Source organism: Aphelocoma coerulescens, chromosome 17, assembly GCF_041296385.1.
Source record: "Aphelocoma coerulescens isolate FSJ_1873_10779 chromosome 17, UR_Acoe_1.0, whole genome shotgun sequence".
NCBI lineage: Eukaryota > Metazoa > Chordata > Aves > Passeriformes > Corvidae > Aphelocoma > Aphelocoma coerulescens.
In genome coordinates this window covers 9,272,891-9,295,846 of record NC_091030.1, presented here as the reverse complement: position 1 = coordinate 9,295,846, position 22,956 = coordinate 9,272,891, and the positions used below count along the sequence as shown (strand labels likewise).

At 39.0% G+C, this 22,956-nt stretch overlaps 1 protein-coding gene across 1 annotated transcript in view; it reads left to right on the top strand.

Moving 5' to 3' along the window:
• TTLL11 (tubulin tyrosine ligase like 11) overlaps window positions 1–22,956 on the top strand; it is a 35,847-nt gene that overhangs the window by 2,130 nt on the left and 10,761 nt on the right. Inside the window, 5 exon segments of the mRNA XM_069032193.1 lie at window positions 3,903–3,999; window positions 5,374–5,507; window positions 10,327–10,902; window positions 11,472–11,567; window positions 12,097–12,215. Of these exon segments, the coding sequence (XP_068888294.1) occupies window positions 3,903–3,999; window positions 5,374–5,507; window positions 10,327–10,902; window positions 11,472–11,567; window positions 12,097–12,215 (1,022 nt within the window).

Genomic DNA, 22,956 nt, shown 5'->3' with positions numbered 1-22,956 from the left:
CTCTTGTTCCTCTCATGAATCTCTGCACTGCATTAATCAGCTTTTTCCTTCCTGCTTTGCATCCCCCAACAGCAATTGCTGCTGCCTTTACTTCATCTCTCTTTGTTCCCTGTCTCCCTCAATATCCTCTCTCCTCCATCTCTTTCTTCAGTCAATATTTTTCATTTAGTTTGTTGCTTCCTCCTTTGGCCACTTTGTCTCTTAATAAAGAAGAGGCCTAATACGGAATTTTGTGATGCTTGACTGCACCATCTCCGTGGCTGATAACTCATTCCCTGGAAACAAGTCACTGTCAAGTATTGCTGTATATCTTCAGGTTATAAATAGGTTAATAAGATCTGGTCAGGATTTTGAAGAGAAAAATAAAAATGAGAAGAGAAATCCAAGGACAACTCTTTATTCAAGCTACATGTAATTCTGCAAGCTCTCCCTTTCAGACGTTTAGAGGAACAACAGTGAAATATTTGTTCAGACCCCTGTCAGGGATGGCCAGAGCCTTGGAGCTGGTTGCACTGTTACAGCAGGACCAGCAGAGGGAACACGGATGTTGCTTGTAGGATCCATGAAAATAATACAAAAAAAGGCCTGGAAGTAGTAATGAAATGCATGCATTTTAAATACTGATGTTTCAGGGACTGCTATTCTACTGTTACCCCCTGTATAATACTTCTCAAGAGATTGCACACTGTAGTAGATTTGATCTTTTTCCCTCTTTACTTCTTTTACATTTTCCTATTCTTGCTTTTGTTTCGTTTCTGCTGTTTGCTGCTGGATGTGTTGGCTGGAATATTTTGTTCGGAGGAGACAGTATAATGTGCTTTTTCAAGTAGACTTCTTTTCATCTGTAACTTTTTCTATCTAATGTATAGCATTCTAACAGTGTCATATATCCATTTTTTATTATTTTATTTTGTTTTAACTTGTACCTCCTGAAATCTCTGTTGTCTAATTTCCCTGCCTTGCTGGAAGAGCTTGGTTCCAGTCACAGTCTGTCCCTGCAATGTGCTCCATGATCATTCGTAGAAGTAAGACATAATGTACCATGTGATTACAGCATTGGCCACATGGTAGTAGTTTATGAGTGAACTGACATATGGTAAATGCCATTATAAGACACACACAAAAAGGAAGAATACTCTGAACATTGGCAATACTGGTGAGCAGTTTATTCTGTGGCACTGATATGTGGGGAGGAGGTGAAGGAGTCCAAGACAGCAAATTGACCATTGAGATTCTGTTACAGAAGCAAAAGAAATCCAACTTTTTTTTTTTCAGCTGTGGGAATTTTGAGTAAATTAAATGATCAAGTGTGACAGGCCTGTGTGGGTGGACCTTTTAAGAAGCACTGCAGAATTTCCACACGTGTGCCAATTCTGTTGCTACCCTGGACAATGTGATCCAGCGTGTCAGATTCTTTAAATGAACATGATATGCCAAATGAAATAATGGGCACAAATTGAGCTTGCATCCCGAGTTTATTCATCACTTAATGAATTATTTCTTCAGCAAGCTTTCAATTACCAGGAAAATGGAAGAAGCAGATGTCCCAGGCATCAAATATCCCAGTGTCGAGCATTTCATTTGTCTCGCTGTTCCGGAGCTGCACAGGGGTGTAGGGAGAGTTTCAGGTTTTATGCTGGAAAAGCTGACGAGTCATTTAACTTGTCATTAAACATGATGGAACAGACTGATGTGACCTGTGAGACAGTTTAAATTATTGACTTCTTATCCAAAGGTAGAAATGACCTGTCAGACAGATTTGACTATGATGGATTATTAATCGTGTCAAAGTTGTAGAAACAACTCTATTCTCTTTATGGTTCCTTGTTTATTTTTTTCTGACAAATGTTGCCCAAATCTGAATAAAAAAGATTTACAAGATTTTAAAAAAGGATGGCTCCAGCCACATTTACAACCTCCATCCCACTGTGGCTGGGACCACCTTGGCCTTGGCACTGGATAGTGCAGATCTGAGGCTATTCCACCTGACCCAAGGCAGCTGAAGGTACAAGGTTTTATGTCCATCTTTCTTTTTAGCTGCTGCCCTGCACCAGGAGCTGGGAATGTGGTGCAAAGGCCTCTCCCACCACAGTAAGATTAATTTATATCTGCCTGGCACTGCCAGAGGCGCCAGATAATCAAACTTGTTGGCTCCTCTCCAAACACCACTCTTACGTAAAGTGTACTGCAGAGGTTACAGAATCCTCCCCAGCTCATTCAGGAGCTGAGTTTGATCCCATTGTTGGATAAATCCAGATAATCTTGATTTCTCAGGAGCAGGGCCCTTGCTGTGCTATCCCAAATTTCCGACAAGAGGGTGCAGTGCTTCCATCTTCCTGTCCAGAGCTGCTCACTCCTCATCTGCTGTGAAATTATTTCAGTGCAGTGTTTGTAGGGAGCTTTGATATCCCCTGTAGATGAAAGGTGTTATATAAATGCAAATTTTGTTCCTTTCATTTCAATTTCATTTAATAAATAAATAAATTGCTCAGGTTTTAGTGGGAAGGGCACTCTGAGACTGAATGCTGCATCTGTATTCTGGATATACCTGTGGAGAGAGGTTAAGGCCACTGATTGTCTTTCAGAGCCCAACAGAATTAATTTTCACTTGTACAAAAACAGATTTTGCAGGCTGAATAATAATGAAATAAGTGCAGAATCCACTGGCTCTTGTTAAATTGGGTTTCTCATCCCTGCAAGTAAGGAAACAGAAAGGATGCATTGCTCAATTAGCATTTTAAATTAATTTTTCAAGGCTATTTACTGAGGAAACTGAAATTTTAATTAAAGTAGCAAATAAAGTAATGCACTCAAAAGGTTTATGCAATTCTTTTTTCTGTCATACTCAAAAGAAAAATAATCCACTGCTTAAAGAAATGTTTTAAAACAAGAAAAATTACATTTCAAGTACAGAATAAGAAATATTCTTATAATATAAAAATATTTCTTATATTATATATACTGTGGTTCTTTCAATACGTAAATGGTACTGGGTGATGAGGGTGGTAGGTATTTAATGCAAATGTGTCCTAACATGCTAAATATAGCAGATTTATTTGAAAAAGATGTAGCCTAGTAATAGAAGCTCTTTCTGTGAATGTATTCCACATGGTAGTTAAATGGCATCTTCATGGAGCTGCAGATGAAATGTTTTTTTTGGCTTGATAAATGGGGCCCTGTCGAAGAGAATAAGTGAGAAAAAGAAGAGCACCTTCTTTACACAAAACTAATTGGGTTTTTTATAAACCACTTTACTACTATTAGAAACTTGCTCTCAGTAATTGCCAGTGCTGCTTCTGAGCTCTTCAGAGTGCATAAAAAAAGGGTGATATTTTTGATAATAGAAAACAAACTACAGTTTTCCAATTTACGGTGAAATCTTGTGTGAATGGGAAAAGAACCTGGAATACTTAATATTGTTGAAATAATCGCCTTAGTTCTTAATAGTGGGAATACATATGCTCAACAAATGATTAATTGAATTGCAGGCTTTTATTTAAATTACAGGCTATTAGTACCAGAAAGGAATTAATACTGTAGAAATTAATACTTATAACTGGATATATATGAATGAATAATACAGTCATTGCACTTAAATATCTTGCTTTGAGTGTCCACTTTGCATTTATAACTTGTCTGTGGCTGATCAGAAGCTCAGGGGTTCTCAGTACAGCCTTCAGTCATTTGGGCTTGGTTTCTAAAAACCTCTCTTGGTTTGTTCACTTTAAAGTCTTGAGCTGATCCAAATATTCTCAGTTTTGCAACCAAAATACAGAGCTTGTTTTCTTTTGACAGTCAGAAGACTGTTTTTGAATGGTTTATGCTTAAGATGAGTGTTTAAAAAAGACAGGAATGAACAGGTATTCCCAGACTGCTCAAAACTTGTTGCCTCTCTTTTGCAGTTTCCGTTAGGCCGCCGCTTGCCGTGTGACATCTATTGGCACGGGGTATCATTTCATGATAATAACATTTTCTCAGGGCAAGTCAACAAGTTTCCAGGTACTTCACTTCTCTTTCTAGTTTAAACAAATGCTTTAAAAATGCTTTATTTGACCTAGTTCTGTGTTTCACTGGTTTTTAATGTGAATTATCTGCCTAATCAGCAGATAGTATTTTTGGCATATTACTGGGTTTAGTGGGTGATTTCTGCTGAGGGGGTAAGGATGTCAGAGTGGGTGTCTTGAACAATTTCTGAACTGAAATTTGGTTTGGAGAGAAAGTGGTTTTGATGAGAAGAATACTTCATACACGTGAAGTTAGGAAAAAGAGGAGTGGTAGGCTGTAATTTAAGTGAAGTATGCAATTACTGTCTGTTATCTGGCACTGATAACAGTGCTGTATCTTTGGATTTGGTTTTGATTCAAAGTGGAAAGAATCTGTTTTGTTTCATACTCTGACTTATCTCAGGGAGAAGATTGAAGCAGAATTCCTTAAATGGATTTTTTAATATTGAAGAGTTCATGTCAGTCCTCATCTTATGATGACTCTTCTACTTTTTTAAGCTCCTTTTTTTCCCATTTAATCCCTGTTGAGATCTCTCTAAATAAGAGCTAAGAGCTTAGGTATTGACTTATATAAGCCCTTTACTTCAGATTTATGGCTGCTGTTAGTGTGCTGTGAGCATAAGAACCTCAGATATCGAACTCCAGCCTTTATTTACCCTGGCTTTCTCCTGCCTGAGGGAAGTTCCCACTTAGGTGTAGGATGGTATTGTTTTCTGGTGGTTTGAATCAGTGTTAGATGAATATGACCTGTCTGTATTTTGGCTTCTACCTGGTGAACAAGTGGCTGCACAGGAAGCAAACCAGAGCCCTTCAGAACTAGACCTGATTTCCAGGAATGTTGTGCTAATTTGATGCAGGGTTTAACTAGAAACTTTTCCATAAAAATAGCTTTTTAGTCATATTCCAAATGGACATAAGACTTCAGCAAATGTTTGTTTGGCTGTTCACAAAATAACCTGTTCTTTGTGATGCAGATACTTAAATAACTGCAAAGTAAACACAAAGTGGTTGATTACATTTAAGTTATATTTGTACCTATTCCTGGAATGATAGGTTAGAAAAATAATTTTGGATTATGGCAAAGGCACTAGTTAATATTTGGCTAAAGCTTTCTGTCTTTTATTCTGAGCTGTATTTTTGAGAATTAATTTTTTTCTAGTATTATACAGAAACACATTCAATAGGAAATAGGCTGAGGAATACCAAAATTATTGTGTCAGATTTTAAATCTCAGAAGATGTTCAGCTTTATTGACAGCAATGACCAGAGTGCCTTCCCAGCAGAGTGAGTAATGATACTCTGAAATGATATGTTTACTGTTAGGATGAGACTTCAGAGTGGGGTTTTTGTCACTTTGTTCTCTTCCCAGGCATGACGGAGACCGTCCGGAAGATTACCCTGAGTCGGGCCATGAGAACAATGCAAAATCTGTTTCCTGTGGAATACGATTTCTACCCTCAATCCTGGATTCTGCCAGAAGAACTTGCCCTCTTTGTGGAAGAGGTACACAGCTTTTACTCTCAGAATACTACAGCGATCCATGACGTCTTTTCCAGTTTGCCTGGGATCAGTCATGGTCTGGATGTCTGGATGTTAGCTTTGTTTGTTACATTCTGCAATAAGCTTCAAAACAACTCCGCTTCTCTGCTGTGCCAGGAGAGGTGGCTGAAAATTGAACCTGATAGAACCATAAGCCCTTTTCCCTGCATGTTCTGCTGGCCTGAGAAGGTTCCAGTACAGTGTGGTGAGTGTGGTGCTTCACCAGGTTCATTGTCACTGAAATCCTTTCAGTCCACTTGGCCTGAAGAGCATTTTGTTCTGTGCATTGTTAAATACACTCACATCACCTCATGTCAAACTGTTGTTTTGTTTAATACTCAGAATGTAATAAAATGCCATTCTTTTTTGGCTTTTTTGAAAAAGGGTGATGCTGTGTGTTGGTGTTTGGTTTCGTTATTACAAATATTTTAAAATGTAATATGTGTTTGTTTAACCCTGTCTGACTCGTCCAGCATGTTCCTGCATCCTACAGTATGCTCTGCTTGGAAAAGTGAGAGAAGAAAGGTCTGGGCTTTAACAGAGTTCTGTACTGGGTGCAACTTTTTAGATAATTACCATATCTATAATCCAGCTGAATTCATTAACATATTTTAATAGATACTCTTCAAGTAGGCTGGGTCACTGCCATGGCACTGCTGCAAGACCAGCCTGTAAAAGGAGTGTAAATCATCCAAGCAGCTTAGCAAGGACAGGTAGATCAGTGCACAGACGTGGAGGCAGACTGAGGAGGGTGCAGTGCGTGGTGGGGACGAGCCTTTCGGGAGCACAAGGCAGCGCTGGGCCAGGCTGAGCTGCCGGTGACGCGCTCAGCCAGCGCCGTGCGCCGGCACCAGGTGGCACTGCGAGTTAACGCCGCTCTGCTCCCGCTCCCTGCGCTGCAAACGCTGCCGTTTGTGTTCCAAGAGGAACAGATGTCCAGTAACACACTCCTAGGAGTTTCCTTTGCATATGTTCTTCCATCTGTGTTGGAGAAAAGCATAGTTCTTGTTATCAAACATTATATTTTATGTTGTAAGAGTTTATGTTCTACTTAACACAAGTTCGGAGTGTAACCCCTCCAGAACAAGAAAAAATACAACCCAAAACATTCCAAATCCCCTGTGAACCGTAAAAGGTTCAGAGCACTTTTCACTTGCAGTTTGGTGAGTTCTCAGCAGGAGTTCTCCAGTCTTTTCTGTTGTTTATTTGTTCATATGTGGTTTTGTTTGCTTTGCAACCCTAGTGCTGCCAAAACCGTCAGCTCTCCGAGACTGCATTTCAGCTTGTTCACAACAGACAAGTGGGGATCAGCTTCAGTGGTGCCTGCACGTCAGACATGTCCCTGGAGGAACTGGGACACGCTGGAATATGTTAGTTATCAAAAGTCACAAACTGTGTCAGTGCAGGTGTAGGTTAGACACAAGAAGATGGTTTGGTGCTGTTCATAGTGTAGGATTTTGTCGCAAAGGTCTGGATGGGAAATGAGCACCTGTGAGATTTTGCCTGTAACAGAAATGATTATTGAAAGAAGAAACTCCTTGAGAATTTAAATCTTGCTGCTTCCCCCATTTGCACTACAACATTTCAAAACAATTTCTCTCTCAAATATCCTTATTGTGCCTCACTTCTGTAGTCATGATAGTAAATGTTTTCATACATATCAGTAATGAAATCAAATGCTGTCAGCTTTCCCCTATACCTAGATTCAGGTAGAAAACACTACAGGTAGTCTAATATTAATCTTCTGTGCTTTGAAAGCCAGTAATTGAGAAAACTGCACTGGAGTTATGGTGGATGAGCTTCATACTGGAAATATCAACAAAAAGGTAGTTCCCTTAATTTCATTTATATTGAAATGAGATGGTGATGGGTGTTTTCATCAAGGGCTTAAAAAGTTCATTTTACTAAGTAAATATATATTTAGCTATTTCCATTATTCACCAATTTTTTACTTTCTAAAACATTTTGTACTAACATGTCACTGTACCAGAAGATGAATTACAGATAAGCAAATCTCTCAGGTGCTGCAGTCATTGCTTCTTCACTAGCAGGGAAGAATATGTTGGAATGTGTGTGCTGAGGACATTTCCAACATGAAATTCCAATTTCTGAAGAATAACTAGCTTGGGATTCAAACCAGGACCTTGATTGTTCTCATACTTCCTTCTTTGTGTTGTCTGTGAGGATGATGAATAGGCCAGTATGATTAATTTTTAATAAGAATCTAATTTGGATGGTCTAATTTCCAGCACAGCATATTTTTGGTGGTTTAATCAGGTTTTCAGCTTTTGGATACCTCTTAGGCATAGGCATGAATATTCTAGTCTTTGTGCTGTCAGATCTTATAGCCCATTATTTGCATTTTTTCCAGAACACCATATTCATTCAGCCTGTGTTTCCTCATGAAAGCCAAACCTGCAGATTTTCACCAAGCTCTCCTCTTGCTGTTAACTGTGCATGGTCAACATGCTTTTTAAAGATAATTTCTTTCTGTCAAGCAAAGGACACAGAAATATCTCATGTCATATAAACTTATTTTCCTACATGACTGAATTTTCTAAGTCTGGACAAGCCTCCTCATAATGAGAATTTGAAAGAATATAGTTGAGGGGATTGTGGAGAATTGGAAGGCGACTCTTGGGAATTTCCTTGAAGATCAAGAAACCGTCTGTTTTCTTCAAGACAGTAAATCTGCTAAAAAACAGACTGACTCTGGATTACTATTCCCCCTTTCCCCACCAGCCTATCTTCATCTGCCATGTGTAGGTTTTGATGGACTAAAAAGCCTGAATAATATCCAGGCCTTTTAATCCATTAAAAAAAAGGAATAGAAAATGGTGAAAAAAATTATTTGCTTTTCATTTTAAGAGGAGATCTCAGAGACCAGTGATTGTTACAGTGCAATATTTTTAAAGGCAGGTTCTTTTGCATCTTCAGCAATAGTCCCTGAAAAGCATCATCTCTTTTGGAAAGGTGCTGCTGGAGCAGAGCAGACGTAGCCTGAGGGGTGAACAGCAGAGATGGGACTGGGAGGCAGATTCTTCCACCTGGTGTCACAGCGGTTCTTTACTACTTTCTGCCCCAGGAGGGCATTATTGGCACTTTGTATGTTCAACAGGAGTCACAGCAGGGTGTGTTTGGTCATGGAGGGTTAAGATTAACCAGGTGTCTTCTCTGTGGTGCTGACTTTAACAACGGTGAACCAGAGAACTCCTCTGCTTCTTATAGTGGTAAGATTATTCTATAGTGATAAAAAGACTAGGACATAAATCCTGCTTTCCTTCTTTGCCCATCTAGGCCTGCTGATCTACTTGGACCTATTTATCCACATGCCATTTATGTAAGCCTGACCTCCACTGAGGCGTTTTATCCCTCAAAGTGACCTATTTTGAAGAAAGATTTTTCACTGAGTCAGTGTGACACCTGTCCGTGAAAAAAATCCTAGTCTGGATAATGGATCTTGAATTTCTGCTGCAGCTGGTAGGAAGGCTTTTAGCAACGTGACTCTCAATGAAATAAATAACTGGGTAGGGTGGAGCCAGAAGCCCTTGAGGCCTTGAGGGAATCTCACTGCTAACACAGCTGGGCCTCTCCTGGGGGCCAGCAGCCTGATGTCACAGCAGAGGTTGCTGCTTTAAAATCACAATGATCTGACCATGCTCAGTCTTTTCCTGTGGGCTGATTTTTTCCTCTTTCATTCTGCAGTGCCAGTGCTGATGGTGGCAACTGATTTGTTCTTTCTTTGTTAGCTTGTGTCCTCAGGCTTCTAAAAGTCAATCTGCAGTTGTTGCTGGCGAGCCGCAGGGTAAAACCAGATCTCCGACTCGGCTCAGCTCGTGCCTGGCTGAAGGGAGAGGGAGAGCAGCTGCAGGGCTGGTGCCCTAAAATGTGGGAATGCAAGAAAGGAGCGGTCAGTGCTGGGACATCCCTCTGGTTTGGAAGGAAGAGGTTTTGAGTGCTTTATTGTCCTGAATCCCATGAGTACCTGATAAACCTTCTAGCCTGCATCCTGCATTTCTTTAGCTGCTTTCTTTGTTAGGGCTCCCCTTTCTTTCTCAATTTCATTTCTGATTGTGGCATCCCCATCTCTGCAGTTCTGACTTTTGCTGTGCAAGTAATAAATAAACTAGAATTTATTTAGGCAGTGGGGAATATGCATGTAACATGAAAGCTCTGATATTCAGCAGATGTATCAGTGACATAGTTATTTATACCTGTACATGGTTCAGTATTCCCCAGGTTTATTAACACTGGGGATCTGGTGGTGAAAAATTTTCAGTGGTGGAAAAAGGTATTGTTAGTGACCAATTTTTACTTCGGTTTTCCTTCTTCTGGTAGTATTTGCATTCATACCTCAATAAATAAGGCACCTTTCCTTAAGTTAATGATTGTCTTTGTCAGTAGTTGTTCAAAATGCAGCACGAAAGTTTAACTTTGCAGTTTCATGTACATTAGTGACTACTAGAATGGATCTCATGAGATATAACAGATTTCCTTCTGTAAATTGGAACAGAACATTAAAAAGAAGTTCCTGAAATGATTTATACAACGGCTTGTTAAATAAAATGACCTTTTGTCTATACTAGTAATGCCCTACTTGTGCTTTTTTGTTTCTCCTTGTGCTTGTCAGCACTGTTTATCTTCTGCCTTTTTTGCATGGTGTTTACTACTCTGGTGATGTGATCATGCTATTTTTATTTATTTTTGTTTGCTGGCTTTCACAGTATCAGCCCTTCTTCCCCTCCCCAGTTAATGCCTTTCACTGTAATGCTTTTCCTTCTAGGTTCGTATGATGAAAGACAACGATCCATCCTGGAAGCCTACTTTTATTGTAAAGCCTGATGGAGGCTGCCAGGGGGATGGAATCTACCTCATCAAAGACCCAGGTGACATCAGGCTGATGGGGAGCATCCAGAGCCGGCCAGCTGTGGTCCAGGAATACATTTGCAAACCACTGCTCATGGACAAACTGAAATTTGATATTCGTCTCTATGTCCTGCTGAAATCCTTAGAACCCTTAGAGATTTATATAGCCAAAGATGGACTTTCTAGATTTTGTACAGAGCCCTATCAAGAACCCACTCTCAAAAATTTGCACCAGGTTTTTATGCACTTAACCAACTATTCACTAAATATCCATAGCGGGAATTTCATCCATTCTGACAGTGTAAACACTGGCAGCAAGAGGACTTTTTCAAGCATTCTGTGCAGACTGTCTTCCAGAGGAGCTGATGTCAAAAAGCTCTGGTCAGATATAATTTCATTGGTGATTAAAACAATTATTGCACTGACACCAGAACTGAAAGTTTACTATCAGTCTGACATACCAGCAGGAAAACCTGGGCCAACTTGTTTCCAGGTAAGTTGGAATTTCTGCCAGGAATGCAGTTACTTCTATGCATAGAATAATTTTCTTTAATGTGTTTTATGCCTTTTCCAAAGGGCTTCTCTAGTTATGGTGGTGGTCACTGGTGGGAGCTGAGAGCTCAGAGCTCCTCACCCAAGTCAAACCTTAGTCTCCTGACCTGTGTTACTGCCAGCCCTAAGGAAATACAGAGAATTTTCAATGGGTGTAGTTTGTTAGTAACAGTATTCACTCCAGATTCCATCTTCTGCTTGTTAGAAGTGAAGCTTTGCAGGTTCCTAACACAGTTTTGATCCTGGCAATTTTAAGATCCTCTCATCACGAGTGCCAAGATTCCATATTGGCAGATGCAGATATTTAGGGATGGGGATGGTGTGAAAGGAGCCATTAGTATGGGAGACAAGTAGCTTCTGGAGTTATTCAGCACTATGTGGAGTTTCTCAGTTATTTCTTTTCTGCCCCTCAAATGTTTCTTCCTCCTTAGTGTTGCCATATGGACAAACAGTGCATTCTGTAGAACACTGTGAGTAGAACTGAAGTAACATATTGCTTGTTATGCACAGATTTTAGGGTTTGACATTCTCCTAAAGAAAAACTTGAAGCCCATGTTACTGGAAGTAAATGCAAACCCCAGCATGAGAATAGAACATGAGCAAGAGGTAAGAGTTCTCAACGTGATATTGGAATGAAATTGCTTAGGTTGGGTTTTCTGGGCTTTTTTCCTTGTTTGAAAGATGAAAGCTGTCTGCTAATACGAAACCTCCAAGGTTCTCTGTAATTTTCTGCTTTGAAATCATTGCTAATCTTATATATAGGAAATATGACTTATTGGAATTGTGAAAGCTCTCCATCATCTTTGTCATAAATGCATTTATTCATCATCTCCTGCAGTCGTTAATTGTGTTTAGGGGATTGTTAATAATCTTTTTCATGTTTGTATACATAATATAAATGGTAACATCGGCAGCAATCTTTTTTTAAATATTTCAGTTTACTAGAGAAATTTGCCACATTTTGTTGTAACATCATACTGAAAATGCAAAGGTATTTGTGCATCTTTGAAGAAGTATTTTTGTAATCCATCATCATGTATTTAAAATATAGATGAAGTGCATGAAGTTTGAGCAAATGTGGAATAAACCACCCTTAGTTCTGTAGTGAATAACTGTATCCCTCTGTGATGGAAAGCTTTCTCCTGGAGTATTTGAAAACGTCCCAAGCCCTGTTGATGAAGAAGTGAAAGTTGCTGTCATCAGAGACACTCTGCGGCTGGTGGACCCTCAGAAAAAGAAGAGGAAAGATACCCAGTAAGTGTGTGTTGATTTTCCTTGGTTTTGCATCAGTGTCTTGCAATAAGTAGAAAAGTGAAATACTGTTTTTTCCTGAGAAGGTCCACAAGCTGATAGTAAATCAGGATATACCAGTTCCTCTGGAATATCTTACTCTGAACTGGTGCAAACAGTTTAGTAACTCAGATTTATTTATTTGTGCTTCTACTTGAGGCCTCCTTTTTTTATCCGAAACAGTCATAAGACATAAATTTGTGTATTAATTTGCTTGCAAGTCACAAATTACTCTGAATGAATATTGTATTTAAAAATTGCTTCCCTAATCTGTGATAATAAACAGAGTTAAATTTATGATCTAGGAATGAGAGGAGCTGCCTGAAGCAGCTTGCACAGGAATGCCTGTGGTGGGATCAGGCTGAGAGCAATCATATCTTCTTTTTTGATGAAACACTTTATTTTAAGCAGTTCCTTGAAGACATGAAAGGGTGATTTTTTTTTTTTCTTTCTTATTTTTTCCCTAGAAATTCCTGCTCATAGGTCTGCCTCCATGCTAGAGTACCCATTTTGTTCTTCTCTGGGCACTCAGTGGTAACCTGAAATGTTACTCACATTCCATAATGATTTCAAGTGCGAATTTGCTGTCCTTTTGTAGACAGAGGCCCATGAACAAGACATGACTGATAATAGTAACAAGTTCTGTATTATTGTAATATTATTATCAGATCAAACGCTTCCTTCAAAGGCAGTGCCACACACAGAGGTTGCTGTGGTCAGTGTACAGAACGTTTTGCAAAGCAATTTCTACTCTGTGTTGCCTGTACTTAACCTCTACCCTTAAAGATTACTTCAGTGCTTGGAGCTGAAAAAGATAATTTTTTAACCTGTAATTATGTAACTAGTCATGTCGGTTTTTTCTGCTGAAGTTATGTCAGGCATTCATTAACTACATATTAGATATGGAAAAAAGGCAAATGATAATTACAAATAAATTGCTAGAGGATGCCAGTGTGTGTGGAAGGCTCATTCAACTGAGGATTCTTCTCTGATACATTTTGAGTGTTAAATAATTTCTAACAGGATTAGTTGGTGATGAGATAAACCACTGGCTCTTCACAGCAAGAACTCATCAGTGGTGCAGCTTTTCTTTCAGGCTAATCTGGTTAACAGAGCATCCTGTAGATGAATATTTCTGTGTCTGCACCATCAGTCAGCCTGCAAAGGGCAGTGCCTTGGGACCTGTTGGTGAGCATGTGTAGGAACTCATGTGACAACTGCCCACCCTTCCATTGACATTTACCCCTTCTGCTTCCAAGTGCTTTTCATTGAACTGGGGATGGCATTTAGAACTTCCAGCAAAACTTGGCCTATTGATAGAAAAAAAAAAGTCTGAAAGAATTGGTGTTCTGACAGCTAACCAGCAGCAAGCCTCACAGACTCAAGTTTTGATGCTAATTAAGTAACGGGCAATCATCTCAGTAAGGTTTTAGCAATATATATAATATAGAGTTTGAACACACAGGGGAAATACTGAGAAGTCTGAGCCACATCTCAGGTAAATATTCTGCTGTGGAGATGGATTTGATTTCCTTCTAATTATCTCCCAGATTAAAATAAATGAGGCATCTAAATGAAAGTGAGTTGTAGAAGTCATCCTGAAGTACTTCATTATCAGGAAAGATTAACAGTTGAGATTTTTTTACGTTTAATTTTCCCTCATCTTCACGGGTGTTTTGATATTTTTTTTCCTCCTTCCTATCGTGTGATGTATAATATTGAAAAAAAGGTTAAGCTGAATAAGATCAGTTTATCATTCCATACATATCTCTTAATTTTTCCAGCACAACTCCAGTCTTTACATGCAGGGATTGCTGGTAATTATCGTGGCAGTGCCAACAATTAGTGATTGAAAATCTGCAGTGATACATGTTCAAGTCAATATATTTAAATATACATGGTAGCTTTTCTTCCACAGCAGAACTGATCTTTTCGTAGTTTTAAGTCTCTTAATGTGGAACTCAAGTTTCACTTGTCATTAAGAAATTAAAATATTTAATAAAATAACATGGAAGTTACTGACTCTTTGCTCTGGTTGTGTGGCAGTGCTGTTCTCATGGATTTTAAGGCTTGAGCAGATGATGGCAAACATCCAGGCCATTGACATGCTGGAGCAAACCCAGTGCTTTGTGTGACTGAAACTTGTCTGAAGCTTGTGTAGTAATTATTAAACTTGCTCTGGATTCACTCCTTACAACAGAGGTGCTGTTCACAGCCTGCTGAAGGTGGGATAAGGCTTCAGCTAAAGGAAATTTGCACAATTAAATGAATGGTCTAATGACGCTGAACAACATGTAAAGTAAATCAACGTTACTTATATAAACAGCAGTTTAATTAAGATAATCACTGATGCAAATCATTGTGTATGTTGTGCCTCCAACAGAAAATCCATTTCAAAAGGCTTTGCAAACTTTTATTTTTCTGTGCCTAATTTGTAATCTTGATAGTAGTAAAAAGGTTTTAGTTTCACTGTTTGTTTAATTATTAGCAATATATTCTTCTTCAAATTGCATTAGTTTGGAGGAGCAAAAAGGAGTCTCAATCTCATGTAAATGCTGTGTATTCTCCACTGGATGTCAGATGTTTGGAGGTATAATGGCAAGCTGGGAGGATCATTTGGAGCAGGACTGCTCAGCATGTTATAGGAAGATCATTTATATCATCTCAAAAATGCTAATGACCCACTTTCCTGTCCTGTCAAAAATATTTATGCCCTAGTTTATTAATGCTAATTAATCCAGCAATAATAAGGACCTCTTTGTATTTTGGTTGCTATTGTTTACTCTGTGTCCTAGTGTGATCTCTTGCATTTACATGCCTAGTTTCTTACATATCTCAAGACAGAAAACAAGCATTTTATTCTTTTGATAAAGAAATCATAGCGTTATGGCATGCGTGTCATTAGAAATATGAGTTGCTCATGGAATAAAATCTGCTTTTTCCTTGCTAGAGATGATGAAGGTGCAGCCCCCTAAGTAATATAATGACTTTTATTCAGCTCTGAAATAGCCATTGACAGAAGAAAGAATTGAAACACTTTGGAAATGAAATGTAATTTAATCTATGGCTGTTACAAAAACAATCAATTCCTTGTGCCCTCCAAACGGAATGCTTTTGGTTTATTACCTATCACGCCCTTGCTGTTTCATTGCTAGTTTATCTTTTCTTGGGTGCTGTTCTCTCTCACTGCCACTGCAGTGCTTTTTTCCATTTGAAACCAGCCTTGAAATTTATTTGTGATGTTCTGATTATTTTTTTCCCCTTCTTTTTAAAATATGTCAGGTACAATTCTCTTCTCTGGGTTCTGTGGCTCTAGCAAATGTCAAATATGATTAACTAATTTCCTGAGCAGGAAGAACCCCAATGTGGTCGCTCTCAAATTTTTGCAAGATCAGCATGCAAACACTGGCTAATGTCACTCTGTTCTGAGAGCACCATGTAAATATTAATGTCTGTCAGACTGACTTTTTTATTTTATTCTTTTGGTTTTAGGAAGAAATTCAGTCAAGGTCTTGTAGAACTTGCTACACAAAAGATCTTCTTCTTTTGCACAAAACAAGATGGTTCATTTTTTCCACTGTTGATTACACAACTTTCTCTCTTGAAATTATTCCTTTTTGAGATAGAGGAAAAAATGAATCGTTTCTAGGAGGGCAATGGGATCTGTATTTAATGAAAACATGAATTAATTTCTGGTCATTCTACTTAACATGCTTTCTGCCTGAAATGTGACTTATTTTAAAGTGGCAGCTTCTTTAGGAGATGTCACCTGCTGTGCTAGTGACTGATGGGTCTGACCTTGTCACTAAACTGCAAGAGGAATTTGGGTCTTTTCTTAAACAGGCCTCTCAATAATGGTTCTCTTTTGTATGTTCCAAAGACATTTTCCAAATTCTAATGCTGTTTTTAATTTCTTGATTTTGAGGAGCAATTTTGTACTTTTTAAAGGAAAGTCAGGAAATCACCTGTTCAACTGCATTCCATTTATTTTCCAGATATTTTTCTTCAGTTTCATAACCTCCCCTGATGTTTGAGTCACATTTAATGGAAAAATGAAAATACACTGTGCAGAGATGTCTCAAGAGTATGATTAGCCTAGATTTTGTTGATGATAAAGTCATTCTTGCCATTTATTACAGTGTTTATCTCACTATCCGTATTGTAAGGTTATGATTGTGTGACAGGGGTGGTTTAAGAGGGTCAGAAACTCAATGCACAGGCATGTGGAGAGGCTGGATAGGAGAATGCTGGTGCTGCAGCTATCACTGATCAGAAAATAATGACTGTTCTTCAGGCTGGCTGTAATGTATCTTAGTTTCCGCTGCTGTGAGCAACTGTATTATGTTCCTCAGGGATTCATCACTCAGGGTTTGTCAGTGCCTTTTGCATTATATGGAGTGGGTTTAGTGCCTATCAGAATAAGCGTGTAATAAACCCAGCTATGGAAGTATCAGTGTTTGGGTTTCCATTTGCTAATTGACTTTAGGAGCTGACTGCCAGAGCTTTCGGTTGATTCCTGTATCCCTTTCCTTGCAAGTCTGCCCAGGTTTGCAGCTATTCAAATGCCTCTCAAGCACCACCTCTTCATTCCAAGCCTTATTTCTGCCTGAGACTATAAACTCATATGTGTGGCTTTCTTGAGATTGATCTTTCTCCTCTGGTTCATTTTGGAGGCTGACACAATTCTTTTCTCCATCAGTCAAAATGACCCAGTGTTCATATTCAGGCTCATTCTGCCAAAGCCCTTTGGAAGCCCATTGAATTAGTCCCTTTCTCTTTCCTAGAGGGCTTTCTGGTTTAGTCCTTCATCAGGCAATCTGCCAGCTCCACTATCAATTCGTGTCTGTTACATTAGTCTGGGCAGCTTTTGATGAGTTAGAGATGTGAGGGAGACTTTTAAATGTGATGTTTGTCAATGTTCCTTCAGTTCAGATTACTGAAATGTTAACTTGGTTTTTCTGTAGTTGGAGAGTATTTATTTCTACTGCTATTTCTCATCCTGCTCAAGAAGAACTTGCCTCAATGACTCTCTTCAGTTTTGTGAAGCAGATGTTGTGGTATCTTGATCCTTGCTCTCTGTTCTTGCTTTTCCAATTATTTATCTGCTACATCCTTAGGAGCATTTAACCTTTGTCCTATTGATTAGGACAGGCCCTATTAGAAATTCTATGAACTACAGTGTGAGATGTCCCTCCATAATGGGAAGGATTTGGTAGTGCTTGACTGACAGAATAGCTCTACAGTGGTTTTAAGAGCCACTTACGTTGTACTACAACAACAGAAAATACCATACTGAGTGCAGAACATTGGCAAATAATTTGAATGTGCTGTGGCAGAAGTCCCAACACAGAAAAGATTATTAAATCTGATGATAGATCTTTTCATTTCTAAGTGGCTATAATCTGAAATATAATCTGAAATGTTTTAATTGACTAAAAATGGGTAATAATAGGTAATAATATTTCTTTAAAAACAGCTAAAACCACATCCCTTGCATAGATACAGATTAATTTATGATTATTCCTATTTTAGCCTTCACCACTGCAAAAAGTGCTGTTATTCATAGTCCAGTTTTGCAAGCAGGTCTGTGTTTGCTCACACATTGTATTCCAAACACTCACATCTTGGCTGGACAGGCTGTATTTTAACTTGCACATAAAGAGTGAATTCAGTCTTATCCTGAATCTCTTGCAATGACCCCATATTGAGGGACAGCTGGAAGTGCTTACAATGTACTAAGCAAGTGAGCTGATGACAGGCCCAGCTCATTTGGAAATTTTAATGGACAAGAACTGATATGGGTTGCAGGATTTGAAAAGGTTTCATTTTCAGCACTGTGGAATTAATTGGCCCAAACCCGTGGTGTGCTTTAGCAGTAATTGGTGTGTGCAGTGCCCCTGGCTCCGGGGTGAAGCCAGCTCTGGGTCTGTGCTATCAAATTGGGAATGGAGACTAGTTTGGCCAATTAGACTTGAATCACGATGTTTTGAGATGCAGCTAATCTAATTAGTTTTTTTATTGACATCTCTTTTCTTTCTTTTTTCTCTCTTGTGACCAGTAGAGGAAGGAATGGAGATAAACTGAGGAATGTGACCTGTCACAAGTGTTTCCATAAAATCTGAACTTTCCAAACACTTGAATGTATCAAAACATACTGTAGCAATTACATCTCCTAGATATTCACACCATACTACAGTTTAAGTTGATCATTAAGAAGGGGTTTTTTTTTGCTTTCTCCCATCTTACAATGACTCTTATATAAAAAGAAAGCCTTTGTGATAAAATACAGAGAAAAGGAAAAATACGTCACTTTAGTTTTTGTAGTGCAGCCACAAGAGTTGCTGTGATCTCCAAGGTTTGCCCGAAGAGAGGTCAGGAATAAAGGGAGTGGCTGCTTCATCTCTTTCCACATGGCATCAAAATGAACATGGAGGCAGCAGGTCTCAATACATCTCTGGATTCAGTTATTTGATTAGAGATTGTCAGTGAGTCTTGATGGTAAGAGACCTGGTTTAAGGCAGGTTTAGATGCAGTTTGTGTCCCTCAGCTCTGACTGGGGCAAGGGGAGCAGCAGCCGATGGTGCAGCTCTGCTGTCTAAGCCTCCTTCCCAAACTGCCACATGGATCTTGGAGCTCCTCTGGTGTCTGCTCCTGCTTTGACTGAATTCTAACAAAGTAAGCTGCTTTGTGGTGCTTTGCTTTGTTTTTTAAACCACAAAGTCAGCAGTACTTCAAAGCATCCCTGGGAGCTGTGTTGCATGCAGATGTTTGCTGTATCTGGGCATTGCTGATGGGAAGCTTCAGCTGAAACCAGTGAAAATTCAGGTTAAATATGGTCAGAAATTTGCTCAAGTTATATTGGAAAGGATATAAAACAATAGCAATTTTGACCTTATTCAGCAAGTACTGAAGTGTTTACTTAAGTGTGTGGTGGAGTCAGCCTTCTGCTGGAAGGGACCTTAAAGATCGTCTTGTTCCACCCCCTATAATTTCCTCTTTAGTGTTCAATACAAGAAAGCTGTTGTAGTTTGAAGTTAAACCCACTTTTTTTCCTCTCTTGAAGTCTGGGGCACACACAACATCTGTGTGTGCCTTCCCTGTCCAGGGAGGGGTCACTGAATTTCTGTGTTCATACAGGGAATGGGATTAATAGTTAGGTTTGAGTGCAAAGTATTTTTTCCTGACACTTTATTATGTTAATCATTTGAGCTGGGTTTCTACTATCAGCAAAATCATCTTCACCTCTAGGTAGCCCATAGCTTGCTAACCGAATCTTGGTTTTGGGTGGTATCTTACTGCAGGAGCAGTGATTCAGCAGCACTCTTCACTGTACAGCTTTTTCCTGGCTTTTGTATATGCACAATTTCCATTACTAATCCGCAGTTAAATGCTTCTTGAATGAAATTTGATTTTCAGAATATTAGCTTAATTGCCTTGTCTAAAATGAAGGATGTATGTGTATTTGACGGGTTTTCCCTTTCACCTTCTTGAGCGTTTGTGCTGCACAGAAGCAACTCTGCCTTTAAATCAATTTTCCCAGTTGCTCTGTAATATAAACTCCAATAACTTCTAATTTTCTGTAATCTCTCTTATACTGAATTGTTTCCCACCAGATAGTTTTCATAGCATAAGTGTACAGGTATGTACTCCAAACAGAAATTGTAGTTACCTGTTGTACTTATGTCTGTATGTACAGACAGGGCTATTTGCATATAGTATAAAAATGTCTTATTTTGTAACTAAAACTGCAGCCGTGATAGTTTTGCATAAAATCTCTGGGGGGAGCCTTGAATGCTTTGTCTTGGTCTCCAGTTCCATCTTCCAGTTCCTCATGTGACTCCTGAGTCATGGCATGTACTTTGTGTTCTCTCAGGTATGGCACAACCCATGAACAAATTGATTTCAAAAAATCAGATTTCATGCAGCCTAGAAGATGTTAGAACCAATCGATCAGCCAAGGGCAGACTGAGGTGCATCACCTCACTAGGAAAGGAAACAAATCACTCCTTGGAGTGGGGCTCCTGGGCCACATCACAGAGTTGTAATAGATAACAGTGAAATGGAATAAATGAATGTGCACGCACGGATTATATCCCTGAACACCAGTGCAAAGTTCTTATGTGCAGGTGCCTTCTAAGGATTAGAATTTAAAATAACATGGATATAAATGACAGATGGAAATAACTTTTTTTTTTCCTTCAATGGGAGTACTGTGATTTCTTGGGACAAAGTTGAAAATTTTATCTTTTCCTGGCAAGATGTTTACACTTCAAGACTTCTTTTTTCCTGTTGTAATTATGTGATAAATGCAAGCATTTATTTTTGCTAATATTTGTTCTTAAATAGACATGGAATGAGAAGTGAAGGAAAAATGGAGACTATTTCACAGACTTTTTTGCAGGAGGTTTGTTATTCTCATTAGCGTCAGGCCATCAGAAAGTTACGTCTCAGGCACTGCACATAATGAGAGTGAATATTGGATCATAAACATATTTGAGAACTGTTTGCTTATTCCCCTGTTTATACTCAAATAATGGTGAGGGAGTGCAAAGCAGGTTTTTAAGGGATGGCAATATTAAGTGCTTGGAGTTTGGTTTGACCTAAGCAGAAGCATTGAGCAGAAAAAGAACATTTTCCCTCTTACAGGTATCCTTCAGGTGTCAGTTCTGCAGGATCCTGGTTTTATTACATCAATGACAAGCAGCTTAAGGCTTCCAAAAACATAGTTGCAGACAGATGTTGAGCCTGTCTGGGGATTAGAAATATCCTCTTCCATTAAGTATAAATTAACTTAATCACCAGGTATGAAAGATAAGCAGCATAAACATCATTCCCTGAAGCTTTCATTAAAATTAAAATTCTATTTAAAACTAGGCGCGTACTTTCTATGACTTGATCCCCCTTCAAAGAGATTATATCTGCTGTAAATTTTTACAGTGACAGAGTGACAGAAATTAATGTATTGGGGGCAGTGATGCTCTCTATAATTTAACTTCTGCTGCTAGTCATCTTTCAGCAAGAGAGATGATTGGCTTATTTTTAAGTCATAATTGGTCTCTAGTCTCTGAAACACTGAGAAAGCAATAAAACTGCCTAGCACCCAGTTGCCACAAAATGAAAGCATGAAATCACATGACTTAATAGCAGTGTAATCATCAGCAGTGTTATTTTGTGTATGAGAATTCACCTGCTTTAATAGGAGGATTAAGGCTGATAAAATGCAATTGCACTGCTGCTTTCTGCTCCGTTGGATGAGAGGGTAAAGCTCCTTTTCTGTCCCAGTGTAAGCACAACTGCTTTCTAAGAATAATTTCCACATGGGAAGAAATATCCTGGGGTTTGTTTTTGTTCTGTCCTACTGTAAGACACTTGGTGGTCTAATTTCAGTGTATTGCCAGGCTTTACAGCTGGTTTGCCTTTGCACTATCCTGCATTATTATTTTTCAGGCACACTTTTCTAAAGAAACAAAAGAAACTCTGGAAAAATAATGAGGCACTTAAGTACCTTGAAAGCAAATAGTGAACACAAATAAATCTACTAGGAATAATAACAGCTACCTCCACAGAAAATAAAGTATTGGAGACTATATTTAATGATCTTTGTTCTGTAATAAGTTTTGCTACAGTGGAACAAAGTCTTTGGATGCAGGATTTGCATTGCTTATCCATTATTTCATTACAGTAATGCCATATTTTCTGCTGCACTCATAGCTGACAGGTAATAACATAAGCATTCACTGCTTGTGTTACATTAAAGGTAATAAATCTGTAGTGAATACAGAATGATATCACCATTATTCTTAAGAGGAGAAAGTTGGAAGTAAAGAATCTCAATTAATAATTAGGAAATAGCTGGGGTTTTTCAGCACCTGAGACTCCTCAGATGCATTTCTCCTTTAATTATTTAAACTATGAATTAGGGAGGGCTATAGAAATCAACCCACAGCTCCAGTCTTCTCTGCATGTGAAATGAAAATGTCAGTAATGTTCTCATCCATGGCTTTGTGTCCCTGGTGTGGAGCAGATCAGGATCCATGCCAAGTTTCTACATCTTGGAAACACTCATTAACACTGTGTGGAGGCAGCAAACTTTCCAGTCTTCTGTTTTCTGCCAAAAGCTATTTAATCTTTAATGAGAAGTGTTTATTTTTATAATAAATCCATCAATCTGAAGAGGCAGTGAACCATCCTTCTCAGAAAGGGGACTGATGGCTGTGGCAAACAAACACCACTCCAGGGACAGAAACGGAGAGCCCGGAACGGGCGGATGCTGCGGGTGAGAGCTGCTGTGATGGCTGCTGACAGGCTGCAGGGGCTTGGGCTTAACTTTTCCAAGAGTCTCATAAATTACTTTGGTTTTCTTAAGCAAATGGCAAAGCTATGGAGTACATTTTATCTATGGATTCACCTAAAATGTGTTTGCCAACTCTCCAAAACAAGCAGTGCGCTCTGTGTCCTTCTCCCTTCCACAGGGACACCATGTCAGGCCTGGAAGCTGCAGGTGAAGTTTAAAATCTAAGTGAGGTGATTTGCCCAATTTATTTCTTTAACTGAGATACGGGTTTTTTTCTCTCAGAGAGAGATGGAACTTCTGCTTTCAGCATTTTCTGCTTCCCAGAGACAGGACAGCTGCTGTGTTTTCAAAATGTATTTGGTGTGATCAGAAGTTCATTGTCTGCCAACAGCATGGTGGTTATCAATCCTT